We start from the raw sequence: 15,979 nt of genomic DNA, 5'->3' as shown, positions 1-15,979 counted from the left end.
GATGTAATTGGCAACGAATATCTTTTTTAAATCTATTAATAAGAATTTCATTTTTTTTTAATTTATTATTTGGAATAAATGTGCGAATACTTTGAAAAAGTTAAGAAAATAAGAGCACCTTTAGGCATTAAAAAAAGCAATAAAATATATTGGAGTAATTAATTAATCGTTACTATCGATTCGATTCTTTGTTAATACATTTAGAAATTAGAAGTCTAATCAAAGTGATGCTACATACTTTACATTATTATATGATAAGATTAACGTAGGCTTCTTTGGTGATAATCAATCCCGGCCCTACCACATAAGGTAATGTGTCCTATCAAATGATCAGTGATCGTCAATTTAAACAATTTAAAATATAGATTTTGTTATTTTATATAGTATGAATATAAATTGACAAGGACCAAACAATATTTTTTTTCATGTTGACTAATATTTCGTCATTTTTTTAGATGTATGGGTGATATTTCTCTTCCATTTTTATGCAGTGATATAAATTTTAATTACTATTGTGATTATTTATCGAAATTACTAAATTAACTGATAAGATCAATAAACCTCAGTTTGAACCACTAAATATTAATCGAAGCCATAATTAGAGATTTTATATATAATAGTAACTTTACGTACGTACAAATTAGTATTTATAAGAAAGTTCTAATTTTAACCAATTAATCACTCTGTCCCCTTTGAAGTAAGTATGGCGTATATTTTTTGACACTGAATACTAAGACTATTTCCAATTGTACACCAAAATTTGAAATGAGATAAACAATTAGCTGCACTAATGGTATTCTAAAATCAATCTCATTTTGATTTTTAAGAAAAAAAATTCTATTTTTTAGGCTTACACTAAATCAAAACTATAACTTCTTCAAACTTTGTGAGAAAAAAGTGTATAATATAGAGAATATTCTTTTAAAGTTTGAGTTTTTTATAAATGGTTAGAGTAAAATTATATTTGATGTGACATTTATACTAAAATTAGTGTAAGTTTAGTATAAATAGTCGGATATATTCTAAGCCCAATATACACAAAAACACTTAAAATCTTAAATAGTATACTTACATTATCTACATGCTTATCTCAATCTATCTGCGACCATGTAGATAAAAACACTTAAAATTAAAATACATACACTATAACCTTTTATTATTTATCATTTTACTTAATTTTATATTACAATTAAGATTTACTAATAAAGTAAAAAAATTATAATTTCATTGAACCAACTAAACCTACATAATACTAAAAGTTTTATATAATCAACATTTTAAATATAAATAAGACTCATTATATCTCAGTAGTACTCTAAATGAAGGACTTTTTTTTAGTACAAAATGTTATGCAATTTTATTTAATTATTTATTTGGAAAAGTTGTAAGGAAAGTGAATGTTTGCTTATATATACGACAAATATTATGTGTGAATACCAAAAAACACATGGAATTGGACTTTGAAAACAGAGAGATCAAAATTTCAATAGATTTATGCAGTGGTTACAGCATGCATATTCAGACCTTTATGTATGATGTATGCAAAAGCAACCAGTGCTGTCCATCCACGTTATTTTACCATACTTTCATGTCACATTTTTTACGAAATATATAAAATTCAATGTGGTGAAAATAAAATAAAAGTTAACTTAGTGGGACGTGGGCTATTTTGTGGCCAATTACCCAGGGTTGGGACACTGTCTTGTTTTCTTGATACAAAATGCTTGTACTATCTCTGGTTACCAAAAATAATTTTAGAAATGGATGGAACTCACAAATTTAATAGAATGAAAAATAGAAAAAAAGTAATTGAAAGATTGTTAGTTAAAAAACAAAATGACTGTTTTCGACATAGGAATACATAATATATTTGATTGTAAAAAATCGACAAGCAATACAGTACTTACTACATAAATAGTTTTAAATAGTGGCATATGGAACGATGGCTTAAGAAAGAGTTAGCTGTGACTAATGATTTGAAATAGTGGTTCGTGAAGAAGTGGTTTGAGAACAGAGTCCGCCTTAATATAAAAAAAACGTTAGACTTGATATGTATTTTAGTATTTTATTTAATAATTTATTATAAGTATTGTTCTTATCAAATTAAATAAATAAATAAAAAGCATGGTAGAGATGATTAGAATGGAATGGTGATCACGTGAAAGAAACATGTTTCCAGTTTTCGGTCTAGTCAGGAGTCGAGGCAATTATATTATGACAGTCAATAACATGTTTATTACTTATGTGTCGGGTATGTGTAGATAAATTATTCAATATATGATTGAATTGATATCCTTTTGGATTATACTAGTATTCATTCTGTTACATTAAAAATCATTGTAAACGTAATTAATTTTACTAAAACATATTAATCAAAGCTTGATTTAATGTTTGTGATAAAAAAATTTTGAATTTAAAAGGAACATTGATACCAATGCAATTTGTGATATGGAGTAATATAATTATGGTATGTATATAGCATGAACAATTACTAATGTGATCTACAACTAGTGTGTTTGAGGTGTCTTTAATAGTGTGGTTTAATGTTAGAATAAACACTTCATACGATTAAGAGACAAAGATTTATATGATTCGATTAATCAATCCACATTGTGGACGATAATTATAATACATATATAGCCTTTAGGCTTTAAGTATAATTATTGGTGGCTCTCACACTTTCTTTTCTATGCTTAACCTTCAATAGAAACTTTAATTAAAAATTTTCATACTGATGAAGTTCTTTACTATAAATATTCTTCTGAGAAAATATACTACTACAACTATTAGTCTATTACCGATTTCTACTAAAGAAACACAAAATTGAACACTATTATTGATTACACTGATTTATTGTATGTAATCGCACATGAATGTGCTTCGATCATATCAAAGGAGTTTTTCTCTATAGAATCGTTCGCAATTTTAACGATACCTTTATTAAAAATATCTCCTACAAAATGTATTCGCTCATGAATATACTTCGATCTTCTATAAAAAGCTCGATGATATCAATTTTTATCACACAAAGTCATACTATCGCAACATCACATCCCTTCCCTCTTTAGCTAATTATGTTTAAGCTTATGTCCCTGTCATATTATCTCTTCAGTTAGAAAAAGCAATAAAGCTATGCAACCAAATTTTATACAACCAAAAATTGATTTATTTGAGAAAAAATGTAATTTATTTATGTATTTAATTAAAAAGTATAGACATATATATAGTATAGGGAACGTGCATAATATTATGGTATTTGTGTATAATTTTTAAAAAAATTTTGAATCATAAAATATAATTAATGCATATTTTAATTCAAATTTGAAAAATAATAGAGAAATAATTCAAATATAAAAATAAAAATTTGAAAATGAGGCCAAAAATTAATAAAGGGTTTTTAATTTGTTAACTAACTATATTTATTATTTTAATATTTAATTAACACATCGAAATTACTAATATAATTTTGTTTTGGTTGTACAAAATTTGGTTGTTTATCATTATTCAAAAAAGCTTAACAATTAATGCCGCACAAAACAATGTGATTTAAGTGAAAAGAAAATTTAAATTAAATAAAAAAATAGAGAATGAAAAAAGAAAAAAAAAAAAAAAAAAAGGAATGGTAAATAGAGTCGATTTTTACTAGTAACACACGTCACATCCATGGGACCATAGTGACATTGAATAAAACCAGTCATGAATTGATCTGCGACTCCTGCCCTACAGATATGGTTCCTACCCAGACCAAATATAAATAATTAAAATACATTCATTAAAAAAAAAAAACATCGCTATGTGTGATTTGTTTTCAAAAAAAATTATAGTACGAATTTATTAAAAGGAACAAATAATCGATTCGTCACTTCCATTCTTCTTGTATCTATATGAAAATCGAATATAGTCAATAGAAATTAGAAACATTTACTGGACGATATACTTTACAATAATGCTTTTATGTATTACACGCACCTTCCTTACTTTTTATAAATAAGGAAATCAGATGTGATATGTTCGAATTGTAGAATTAAAAGTTGAAATTGATCAAATTAATTAAAGCTATGGAGTGTTATTAAGTATATTATACATTTATACTCCCATTTTTTAGTGAATGTCTTCATTTTTGTTAATGAGAAAAATTTTGTGCAATAATTTTATTCCTTATGTTTGAAAAATTATTAGAGCTCGTTTGGACCATTAATGTTATGATATACTTTTAAGATGAGAACTGTTCTGCTGCACGTCTTGTGTAAGCGTCTATGAGAGACTCAGTGACTCTGCTCCACGTAGGAGAGAGCCACTCACATAAGTTGTGCAGCAGAACAGTTCTCCTTTTAAGATAAGTCATAAATATAATTAAGATAAAGTAACAGTATTTATTTTATTTGATGTTTAGGAATTAAGATTTAAAAATCAAGGGTGGGTCAAAATGAACATTACTAATATTATTGTGGATGTTTAATTGGGCTGATTGCATAATCCCAGTCCAATCCTATTGTATTTAGAAGCTATTCGATTCGGATTAATAAGTCAATTTTTCATATGGCTTATAATTGCCAAAGTAAAGCTAAATCTTCAACCGATTAATGAACCCTTCAACTTATAATCTGAACCCATTGATACTTTACATAGATCACAGTAGTAATGAATGAGATATATAAGTAAGTTTGAATTTCTAGTTATTAAATTAAACTACATCAAAAATGAATATTATTTAATCGAAATTGAAAGATAAATCATACACAGCTTTATATACCTCTTATTTTGTCAGCTTTTTTTTTTCAGAAGTCTAACTTTGTCAGCATTACTTGACCAAAATAGCCACCGTGCAAAATTATACTCCTACTTCAAATTCAAGTTTAAATTTATTTTATCCTTTTTAGAAAAATGTAGTTTTAAAAAAGATAAAATCAAATTAATTTAATTACGACACGCAAAAGTGTTTTAAATTTTAATATTTGTCCACCGAATAGGTTGGAAATATCGATATGTATTGGTGGTGAAAATAAATAAAATATAAAATTGTGCATTTAATATTAGTTGTTGATGTCGTATCTATAAAAGTGAGAGTGGTGTGTGACTGAGCAAACTGCAGTGAGGATTTAATGCTGCTCGTGTGCGTCGCTCATATTTTGCAGACGTTAAATTGGATTTTTCACTCTCTTTTTTCTCAGTCTTTCTCTGCCTGCAATTTTTTCAAGGCTATATTCACAATGCCACATATAATCACACTTCTTTCTACTTGGATTATATGTTTTTTACTCCAACTTTCACCCATGGTATTTTTTTGACATTTTTATTTTTAATTTTGATGAATTGAATCTATATGTAAAAGGACATACAAATTAAAATGAAAAAAACATGATAGACGATGGAAATGGAAAATTGTAGTAACTGTTTTCTGAATTATGAAAACTAATTTCATAATTGATAATTGAGTACTAAATTTATTATAGAAAAAATTAATGGCACAAAAATAGCAAATTAATACATGTGATGTCATATTCAAAACATTTTTCATTAGACAGCCAGCACATACTTTGAAATTTATTGGAGCCATATTCGTACTTTTTGCAGAAATATTGAGATATTTTTCGCATTTCTTAAAATGGCACGTCATTACTGTAGCAAAGAAACTGTAATGTGTAATTAACTTTTAATAGTTACTCCATAACCATTAAACCTATACATACAATATATGGATATTCTCATAAAGTAAATTATTACTTAAAAAAAAATTATTACTTTAAATTATGAAAATTGTTGTATATTTTTAAGAGAATACTACTAAGATGGGACAAAATTTATATAGTGTCTACAGTTTAATCAATAATTTATAAAAATGAATTTAGAGAGAATCATGTTTTATTTATATATTCAATTTTTAAAACATAGTTGCTTTTTGTTGTGGTTCTAAGTGTAAAATAATTTCAATATCCGTTATGTGAAATTTATTTTAATAGTTTTTTTACTTGGTTTCAGTGAACTATATTTTTAGTACCTAAACTTTATTATAATATCAAATTCTTTTGGACTAAAAAGCAAAAATATCTCTTAGGGACTTGAGGTATTTTAGAATTTAGACTAAATTTTTTTTTAAAATGCAAAATTCGTTCCTTGTAATACTTGTATCTAAATTCATTAAATTCATAGTAGCTATTTAATAGATGTGACAGATGAGTGGTATTGATTTTTCACCAGCTGCTTACAAACTATTTTTAGGCCTGTGGTATGATGACCAAAAACATGATCCCAAATTGTATGAATGCAGGCCAGCCGAAATTGCCAAATGTACAGTTAAAAAAGGTATTCAAATTTAAGAATTTTAGGAGATCTACCTAGTTCAATAAATGTAACATATTAATGCTACCAAGACTATGGAGCTCATATCACAACAATTGAATAGTGCAATTTCATGTTTTGCTCTAACATAATTCAATTGTGGGCTTGTTATTGGGCTGAAATTCAATTGTGGGCTTTGGGTTTCCACGTGTATATTTCTTGAAGATGTAGAATGGTTGTCCTTTTGTAGTTTTGTACCTTGCTCTAGAACTTTGATTCTCATAATAATCTATGGATTTTTTAAAAGCATCAGAAAAGGTTAAATAAATCAATACCACCAAAATCCAATGGACAATAATGCCCCACATGGCAAAGTACCAAGCAAATTCCCTCAAATAAAATCCAAACAATTGTGAATTCACTTTCCTCCTCACCAAACCTTGACCTAATTAATTCTATCTTGAAATTACATCGACTCCCATGGCGATTGAGGTATGTTTGGAATAAAACCCATTTTTTGTTTGTTTGAAATATTAGAATATTAATTTTGGTGGTATGTATGTATAGGCATGGTTTATGCAAGAAAATGATGACGATCAAAGGCTCCCACATCAAAAGAACCCACCCGAATACGTTTCATTGGATCAGTTAGCGGATCTTGGAGTTCTCTACTGGAATTTGGATCCGAATAAGTATGAGAATGACCCGGATTTGAACAAGATCCGACAAGACCGAGGATATAGTTATATGGTACTAGTTCAATTTACTTAGCATTGTGTCTGAACCCACGAGTTTTGTTTACTGGATCCGTTAACGTGAGTTATTTAATTTGGTGAAGGATATGCTTGACTTGTGCCCTGAGAAAGTGGAGAATTATGAGGAGAAGTTGAAGAGGTTTTACACTGAGCACATCCATGGTGATGAGGAGATTCGTTATTGTCTGAAAGGGAGTGGCTACTTTGATGTGAGGGACAAGGATGACCGTTGGATTCGCATCTTGATCAAGGCTGGTGATCTCATTGTTTTGCCGGCTGGGATTTACCACCGTTTCACTCTTGACACTCACAACTACATCAAGGTACTATGTTTACTAGTATTATAAAAGTGAAAAAAGAAATTATGGTTAGTATACTAATTAGAAATTGATTATAGTTGATGAGATTGTTTGTGGGAGAGCCGGTTTGGACAGCCTTCAATAGACCACAGGAGGGGCATCCGGCAAGGAAGGGATACATCAACTCCACACTTGGAATGCCACTTCAAGTTTCTTGAAGAATCACCATCTTATAACTCGTATCTACGGGAGATAGCTCGTACACTTTAGTCTTTACCTCTTCGGCTTGGATTTGAGGCTCTAAGTTATGTAATTATTTGTCGTGATCGCAACCTAAAGTTCTGAATTGCCATTGATTGTAATATGAGGCTTATTGAACTATAGTTCAATGTTCGATAATATAGTTACTATAGTTACCCGAATATGACTTTATAACGTGTTCATTTTATTACTATAGTTATCCGAATATGGCTTTATAATGTGTTGATATTATAGTTAAATTGTGCATATACTTGTGTTAATCAGGTTTACACACTCAATTTGGAGCAAACTATTGATTTCTCTATTGATTACAGGACAAATACATGATAGAAATTTATGAAATGATTATCATATGACCACACAAAGAAATGAAAGAGAGAATATAAATGGACAGTAGAATCAATAGTGGAAATGAATGCTTAATGTGAAAATTGAGATATACGTTTGAAAATAAATATTCGGTGAGATAAAATCTTTGAATAAAGAGGAGTTGGAGAAAATAAGCTCGACTTTTTTGAAACTAATAATAACTTCTTAATTTAGTACCGAATAATTACGATATCAGCTTGAAATTAAAGTTTTGAACTTAGTCCAAATATTTGAATATTTCCTATTAACATAAAGAAAATTACTGGACCACTGAAAATCAAATGGAATATTAGAAATTCAATGAAAAATCCCATCATCCACCCATTCCAATTTCGTAATCAAATTTGATCGCCCTTCTTGAAATGACCAAAAGGCCCACAGTGACTTTCCGTCGTTCAATTATGCTCTACACAGAAATGTTATCACCCGAGGGATATTTTAGTCCTTACAAGAGAAATTTCAATATATATTCCCATTTCCACATATAAGAATTTTCCAATTTAGGCGTTTTCTGAATTCCTTTGCTGAGCAAGGGTTTGAGCAAGCGAGAGATAGAATGGGTTCTGAAAGCAAGGCAAGAAATTTCTTTAATTTTAGCTTTTCTTCTTCGCAAAGCTGTGATATTGGAGGATGTGATTGATTTTGGAGTACTTAATTATGTAAAATTGCATTTTTATTTGCTCAGATGATATGATAAGGCCTCTTTTTTCTGTTTTTCTTGTCGATGCTATCAGATTGTAGTTGGTTGTATAATTTCTCGGGCGGGTAGTAGGAGGATCTAATTAAGTAGTATAAATCTCGATCATGTGTTCTGCGTTATCCCTGATCTCTTTTTTTTCATTGTACATTGTTTTTTGGTTTGCTTCTCGAACTTCAATTTTGTTGTGTTGGATTATGTTGGAAGCTGAACTTTGATAATATCTCAAGCTTATACTATTTCTTTTGGCATTCATTTTGTTGCTTATCAAAATATGACATTGAACTAATTTTTTAATAGTGCTATTTGGTGAGAGAAGCAATCGGTTGGTGGATTTAAAGATTGGAACTGTGTTTTTTCGAGAAACTGTCGTAATCAAGTGAAACTGGTTGTTATACATAAAAATAGTACGGAGTACTCCGTGGTACAACTGTGTAAAATGCCATCTCTAATCCCTGATTTGATGGCTGTTCCCAGTAACGCTTATGTTGTTAGCCCTACGGGAGGCCTAGCAAATACATATGCTTGAAATTCGAATTGGTGCAAAGAACAGAGGAATTAGACCTATTATTCAGTCTATTTGTGCAAACATGTTCTTTATTTCAGTGGATGATATAAAATTGTGGTGCAATGAGAACAACATATCCTAAATAGTTTTTGATTTTATGCTTAAACATATTCGGTATTTACATACAGCTACTGCATAACTCACTTAGTTTGTCTCTCTATTGTTTTGCATACATCTATATGTATAGAGAGAGATATTTCCCTGTTAAGGTCATAAAAAAGTTCTTCAGTTTTAGCTATGTCCCCCACAAATTTTCATGTTGATCCAAAACTTTATTTCAATGCCATTTCTTTAGTAGTAGTACGTTATTTTTCCTGGCTTGCTTTGACTTGTCGATTAACTGTTCGTTTGTTTCAGTAATTCAATATTGTGATTGGTTATCTTCTTTCCATTGCTATTATTATTTCCCCTCTCCATAAGTAGACTGTGTGAATATTGAAAGAGTAACAATTACAAAGTCACTCCAAGTATGCTCACCTTCCTAATCATATATTTGATGCAGGATCCGAGGGAGGAGGTTATTCAGGCATGGTACATGGATGACAGTGATGCAGACCAGAGGCTTCCCCATCACAGAGATCCACAGGAATTTGTGTCATTTGAGAAACTTGATGGTATTCAGTCTTTGCATTTCCCACTATATAATTAGATTTTCAACCATTCTTTCAGTTATAAGTAGGTTTAATAGCTACCATGTATGGCAAAATATCGTCTCACAGAGCTCATCTAAAACCATGCCTTCTAATCTGCCCTACCTAGTTTATCGAGTAGGTTTCACAGTTACAGAATAAATGTTTAGCTTAGACTGTACACCATGCATTCGATGTTACCCGCTTTCTCATTTTTTAAGCTTCTAAGATAGTTGCCTTGTCATTTTCAGAGCTAGGAGTGCTTAGCTGGAGGCTTGATGCTGATAATTATGAAACTGACCCAGAGTTGAAGAAAATTCGTGAAGAACGTGGATATTCTTATATGGTATGTTTAGTTTCAATGTTTCATAATCATGTCTTACATAGTATGTTACTTCTCATTTTCAACATTAGCGTAACAGAATACAATTTGCTCAGGATTTTTGTGAAGTTTGCCCAGAAAAGCTGCCTAATTATGAAGAGAAAATCAAGAACTTTTATGAAGAACATCTCCACACTGATGAGGAGATCCGCTATTGTGTTGCTGGAAGCGGTAAGTTTTATGTTTGACTCCATCTGATTGTTACTCTTTTCTATTAGATTACCCTAGTGCCTAATAGAAAGTTTCTTGGTCATGAAGGTTATTTTGATGTGCGTGATCGTGATGAAGCATGGATCCGCGTCTGGGTAAAGAAGGGGGCAATGATTGTCCTTCCAGCTGGAATTTATCACCGCTTTACTCTTGATTCAGACAATTACATCAAGGTAAGTTCAGAATAACAGTCACGTTCACCCTTTCTTGTTTAAATTTTTATCACTATAATATTGTGCAATTGTCTAGTACTGACCGACACCCATCCCTTGAACGTAAAATCTGCGTATGCAGGCAATGAGGCTATTTGTTGGTGACCCTGTATGGACTCCTTTCAATCGCCCTCACGATCATCTCCCTGCAAGGTGCGCCCTTTTCCTATAGCCGCCCATCATAAAGGGTTGTACAGTTCTAACCATCATATAAGCAATACCGTGTCTTTTTATGTGCAGGAAAGAATATGTTGATAACTTTGTGAACAAGGCAGGCGGTGGTCCAGCAGTTGATGCTACAGCAGCTTAAAACCTCTCTCCCCAAACTGTCTGAATCTTTGAATGCGTGGTTGCTCTGCCATAGCTTTCATGTGATATACATGAGCTTGAAATAATGGGGTATGTATTCTGTGGCTAAAGTTTTTAAGAAGACGAATGCTTGAGTGGATGATCCTACATAGGGATATGAATGCTGCTTTTGAACAATTATTGTGTGTGTTTTGCAACATCTATAAAATGAAACGTTATACTACATCATACGGAATGCGATGTGTATCCTAGTATTTATTTGACTGGATCAATTTGTGATTTATGAAGGTCGCTTTTGATGTGGACTAACACAAATTGTACGTGTCTATTATTGTGTTGACACGATTACGACCTGACCTGATATGCACGTGCGAGATTTGTCAGTAGACTTGCATTCACCATTTTGAATATGTGCACCCATGTTTGTTGATGCTATAATTGTAGCTGCAAAAGGGAATTTGAAGAGATAAACATCAGGTTTAGATTAATGGGATAAATATGTGTATATCTAATTAAGAAAATTTGAATTGCTATGAAATACTGCAGTATAGTATTTGGTTGATCATCAATGAGGCCTAACTTAAATATTAAGTCGGCTAAAAATTTATCATTAGTGAGAGTTGTTCTTAACAAAAATTTCGTCGTCTACATATGCTGCACTGCAGTGCTTTATAATGACTATATTTCACAAGCATTTACTTGTATGATGGAGTATCTAAATAAATTGAAGTGGTTGACCAGAAATTAAAATAAGAAGAAGTAATAGGGTACCCTAGAAATACATTTTATAATCAAGATTGTCCCACTTGCTATGCACAGATGTCCACAAGTTAATCTCAAGACGTGGAAAAATGTGTTTCATGATTTAAATTAATAATTTAAAACAAAAGGCCAACTCTTTATACCTCATTTTATTGGGCACTAAGCCCCAACAAATCTTGCAAGATTATATTCATACGACGTATTATATAAATCTAATTGCATCCCAGAACACTATATTTAATGTAATATTATAATATAAAAAACTTACACTATATATTACTAATAATGGAGCAATATACTATTATATGCATATTGCCGTATAGGTAATGTTACTCAACGCATTTATATTAGCCGACGGCATATATGATACAAGTATTTTATAATATACTTTTACTGGTCAACAGCCAAAGCATGCATTTTAAAATTGTAAAAAAGACATGAAAGGTTATTATAGAGAAAAACATGATTGATAAAATAACTAAAGTGACCTTTCAGCTAAGCCGACGAGAAAGATCATTTTGTACATGGAGGATTCGTGTTACACATTTTAATTCAAATCCATAACGCTGAATCTACTTAATTAGTATACTTACTTTATTTAATAGTTCAGATTCATCCTAAATTCCTAATATATGAATAAATATGCTTATGTTCGTGTTCTTGTTCATTCGTGTATCATGAAAGATTTAATTAATGTAGAGTACATTTGCTTGACAATATTTTTTTTTCGAGTAACCGTCATATATACACATCTAAAGTGACTCAAATCTTCGATATACACTAAAAGAACAATTTCACCGAACATGAATTTCCATCGGTAATTTCTATTTTTCCATCAGCAAATATTGTAACAAATGGAAAATTTCTATTAGTAACCTTTTTATTGACAGACTAGGATAATTCCTTATTTCGTCGGTATGTAACACTGTTTACTATTGTCTTGATATAGATTGCCCAGTACCGTTAGTAATTCATAGATATATCACACTTTTTTTTTATAGTTATAAAATAAGAGTAAAGCAAAATATAAGAAGTGTGTTACTCCTAATAACTAAAATTAAAAAAAAATGAAAAATAATGGAATATCTTTGATGACCACACCATAATGTCCACTTCCCTCTTCCATCATCAACTTTACACCTCCTCAAACCCCAACATTATGATTGCAATAAATTTCTTCCGCAACCTATAAAAAAATATTTTCTCATGTCCCTCTATCAACAAACGCCTCATCACTCTCACACAATCACACACTGTATTATTATAATTATTGTTATTGTTATTTCTCGCATCTTCTTCTCCAAATCTCCCAAGAAAAGAAAAAAAAAAAACCCTCTCCTCCTCCAATTTTCTGCAGCTGTATGCCCAAACTAAATGTATTCAGATGTAGCAGAAATTCCTCAGCCAATTGAGGGGCTTCATGAAAATGGGCCCCCACCATTTCTGAGCAAAACCTACGACTTGGTAGAAGATAATGACACAAATGAGATAGTCTCGTGGAGTCGAGGTAACAACAGTTTCATTGTCTGGGATCCTCAGACCTTTGCTGTCAATCTTCTTCCCAGATGCTTCAAACACAACAATTTCTCTAGCTTTGTCAGGCAGCTCAATACCTATGTAAGTGTGTGTGTGTGTTTGAATTCTAAATTCTTGTTTTGTGTACATGAAATAAATAGGATGAATGTTTTTATCTAGATTTGTTGAATCTAGCTAGAATGCCCTAGATTTTTCTACATTATTTTATGTGGAAAAATAGTTTTGTTTTGTTTGTATTTAGGCAGTCAAGTTGCAGATTTGTTAATGCTTTATTTATCTCAAGTTGTGGGCTTTTGTCTGTTGCATTTTCTAGAGAATTCATCTGCTCTCATTAATTAATGTCTCAGCCCTTTTTCTGGAGGTTTCTAGCAAAATCTTGATTTTATTTTAGGGCTAATTATTAGTGAAAAGTTGGTATGTATTTAAAATTTTGTTGCAGGGATTCAGAAAAGTGGATCCAGACAAGTGGGAGTTTGCCCATGAAGGGTTTTTGAAGGGGCAAAGGCATCTCTTGAAGAACATCAAGAGGAGGAAAACAACAACAATAACAACAACAACAACAACAACAGCAACTAGTACTAGTAATAACACTAGCATTGGCAGTTGTTTGGAGGTGGGAAGCTTTGGATTGGACGGTGAGATCGAGCGGTTGAAGAGGGACAAGCATGTGTTGAGCATGGAGGTGGTGAAGCTGAGGCAGCAGCAGCAGCAGACAAGCTTGGATCTTAGGGACATGGAGCTGAGGCTCAAGGGGCACGAGGCGAAGCAGCAGCAGACAATGACCTTCTTGGCGAGGGCGATCAAGAGCCCCGCCTTTCTGCAGCAGATGAAGGAGGCAATGGGTAAGAGGAAGATGAAGAAGGTTAAGAGAATCGATGGTGCAGCATTCGGAGTCGAAGAGCTAGGCCTAGATGATCAGGTTGATAATATTGGTGGTGAGTTTGTTGCTGATGAGAACTTGTATGTGAAGTTGGAGCCTCAAGAATTTGGTGGATTTGATCATGTGGAGTATGAGGCCTTGCCAATGGAATCCATGGTTGTGGAAGAACAAATTCAATGTAGAGATGATTATGATGATCATCATAATCTTGATGTGGAGAAGCCACTTGATGAAGGGTTTTGGGGAGATTTGATCAATGGAGCATTTGAAGATGAGATTGATAACTTTGTTTTGGATGATCCTTAGATGATTGAGTGGTTATGTGGTTGCTGAGTTTATTTGCAGATTGATGGATCAAGAATTCAAGATTGATTAAAGGAGTCTTGAATATTTGTGTGACTGAATTCAAGTGTAAAATGAACTATCTTTAGCTAAAAGAAGTATTTTTATGCCCTCATTAACCATGACTTTGATTGTTATTTCATGTTCAAGAACATCTTTATTTTTTCTGCATATGGATGCCAATGATGTTCATATCTAAGGTCATTGTGAATTTGTGATTCCACCATATAGTATAGTAATTAATTATACTTACTAAATTTGGTAGTGAGACACAATTCAATAACTCAAGGGGCATTGGTTTTGAATTGGATTAATCGTTGTAATGACAAATCAAGGATTTTTTATTTAGAGGTACGAGTTATACACCAAATAACTATGTCACGCACAAGAAATATTAAAACAATACTTCTTGAACACTAGAATATTTTCTTTCTTGTGAACAACAAACTTATAGAAAATAGTAGTACAGTTTTGGTAAATAAAAAGTATTTGAAAGATTAAAATGAAAAATAGAGTATGGCATCATTCTAAAATGAAAGGGGCTATAGTTTGATCTCGTCTCAATTGTTTGTGCACCCATTTCATAAAAGTGAAATCTTGTCTTGAGTTCACTGTCAACTTGGCAAATGAAATAAAAAAAGTGATTTCAACCCTCATAGTATATTTTATAATATATGAACCATGATGATAACTAGATTGTCTTTCACAAGACTATTTTGAGATAAAATGGAAGGTGCTAGATTTGAAATTGAATAAAGATCACAAGAGATGATGCTAAATGTCTGTCAGCTCTGCAATACTTTGCACATGCTATTCGTGAACAAATGCATGGGCTGTCACTCAGACAAAGTCTTAACTTTTCCCACTTTGCCAAATCTTTCATATTGTCATTACGTTGGAAAATAACTAAACCACTTGGGATTATATGCCGTTTAACATTAGGATGCATTTTGTGTCCTCGACTGTATAGAGTTGTCAAAAAAGTTGGTCCAGTTGGGCCAACCCAAGCCCTCAGAGGCCCCATCCCAGGTTCACGTCTGAAATGGGTTGGGCCGAACCTTTTTATATGTATTTCTAAGTCCATCCCAGCTTAGGCCCATTTAATAAGATGTTTTATATGCAATATAGTAGTATTACTTAGTAGAATACGTATTATGGATATAAATATTTTTTAGAAAAAATTCATAATTCTTTAAACCCTTTCACCGAAGAGTCCAACAAGATGATCTCATCATTCCGCCGTTAGATTTTGCAAAACGGGACATAAATAATTTTTTTTTATGGTTAATTTGCAAGTCAGGTCAAGAAAATAATTTTTACATTGATTTCACGTGTGTTTATTTAGCAAGTTATAATTTTTGATGAGCCCTCGAAACGATGTTAGGCTCAAGCTTTTTTCATGTAATAATAAATTTGCAAACCAAACAATCTATCAAAATATAATACAGTATATACTCAAAAACTAGTTATAAAACCTACCTCTATAGAA

General features: G+C 31.5%; 3 protein-coding genes across 3 annotated transcripts; all 3 read left to right on the top strand.

Moving 5' to 3' along the window:
* Window positions 1–6,618: 6,618 nt before the first annotated feature.
* On the top strand, window positions 6,619–7,755 carry LOC125219288 (1,2-dihydroxy-3-keto-5-methylthiopentene dioxygenase 1-like). The gene is made up of 4 exons (XM_048121229.1): window positions 6,619–6,771; window positions 6,847–7,029; window positions 7,118–7,357; window positions 7,432–7,755. The coding sequence occupies exons 1-4, from the start codon at window positions 6,760–6,762 to the stop codon at window positions 7,549–7,551; spliced, it is 555 nt and encodes a 184-aa protein (XP_047977186.1). The 5' UTR covers window positions 6,619–6,759; the 3' UTR covers window positions 7,552–7,755.
* Window positions 7,756–8,405: 650 nt separating this feature from the next.
* LOC125222654 (1,2-dihydroxy-3-keto-5-methylthiopentene dioxygenase 2) lies at window positions 8,406–11,193 on the top strand. The gene is made up of 7 exons (XM_048125386.1): window positions 8,406–8,537; window positions 9,731–9,842; window positions 10,109–10,203; window positions 10,296–10,410; window positions 10,498–10,622; window positions 10,744–10,814; window positions 10,902–11,193. Exons 1-7 carry the CDS (start codon window positions 8,520–8,522, stop codon window positions 10,969–10,971), a joined length of 606 nt encoding a protein of 201 aa, XP_047981343.1. The 5' UTR covers window positions 8,406–8,519; the 3' UTR covers window positions 10,972–11,193.
* A 136-nt stretch (window positions 11,194–11,329) lies between these two features.
* LOC125222653 (heat stress transcription factor A-6b-like) lies at window positions 11,330–14,599 on the top strand. The gene is made up of 2 exons (XM_048125384.1): window positions 11,330–13,349; window positions 13,708–14,599. Exons 1-2 carry the CDS (start codon window positions 13,107–13,109, stop codon window positions 14,452–14,454), a joined length of 990 nt encoding a protein of 329 aa, XP_047981341.1. The 5' UTR covers window positions 11,330–13,106; the 3' UTR covers window positions 14,455–14,599.
* Window positions 14,600–15,979: the final 1,380 nt, after the last annotated feature.

This window comes from Salvia hispanica, chromosome 4 (genome assembly GCF_023119035.1).
Source record: "Salvia hispanica cultivar TCC Black 2014 chromosome 4, UniMelb_Shisp_WGS_1.0, whole genome shotgun sequence".
NCBI lineage: Eukaryota > Viridiplantae > Streptophyta > Magnoliopsida > Lamiales > Lamiaceae > Salvia > Salvia hispanica.
The sequence above is the reverse complement of the archived record's forward strand: the minus strand, read 5'-3'. Positions and strand labels throughout refer to the sequence as shown.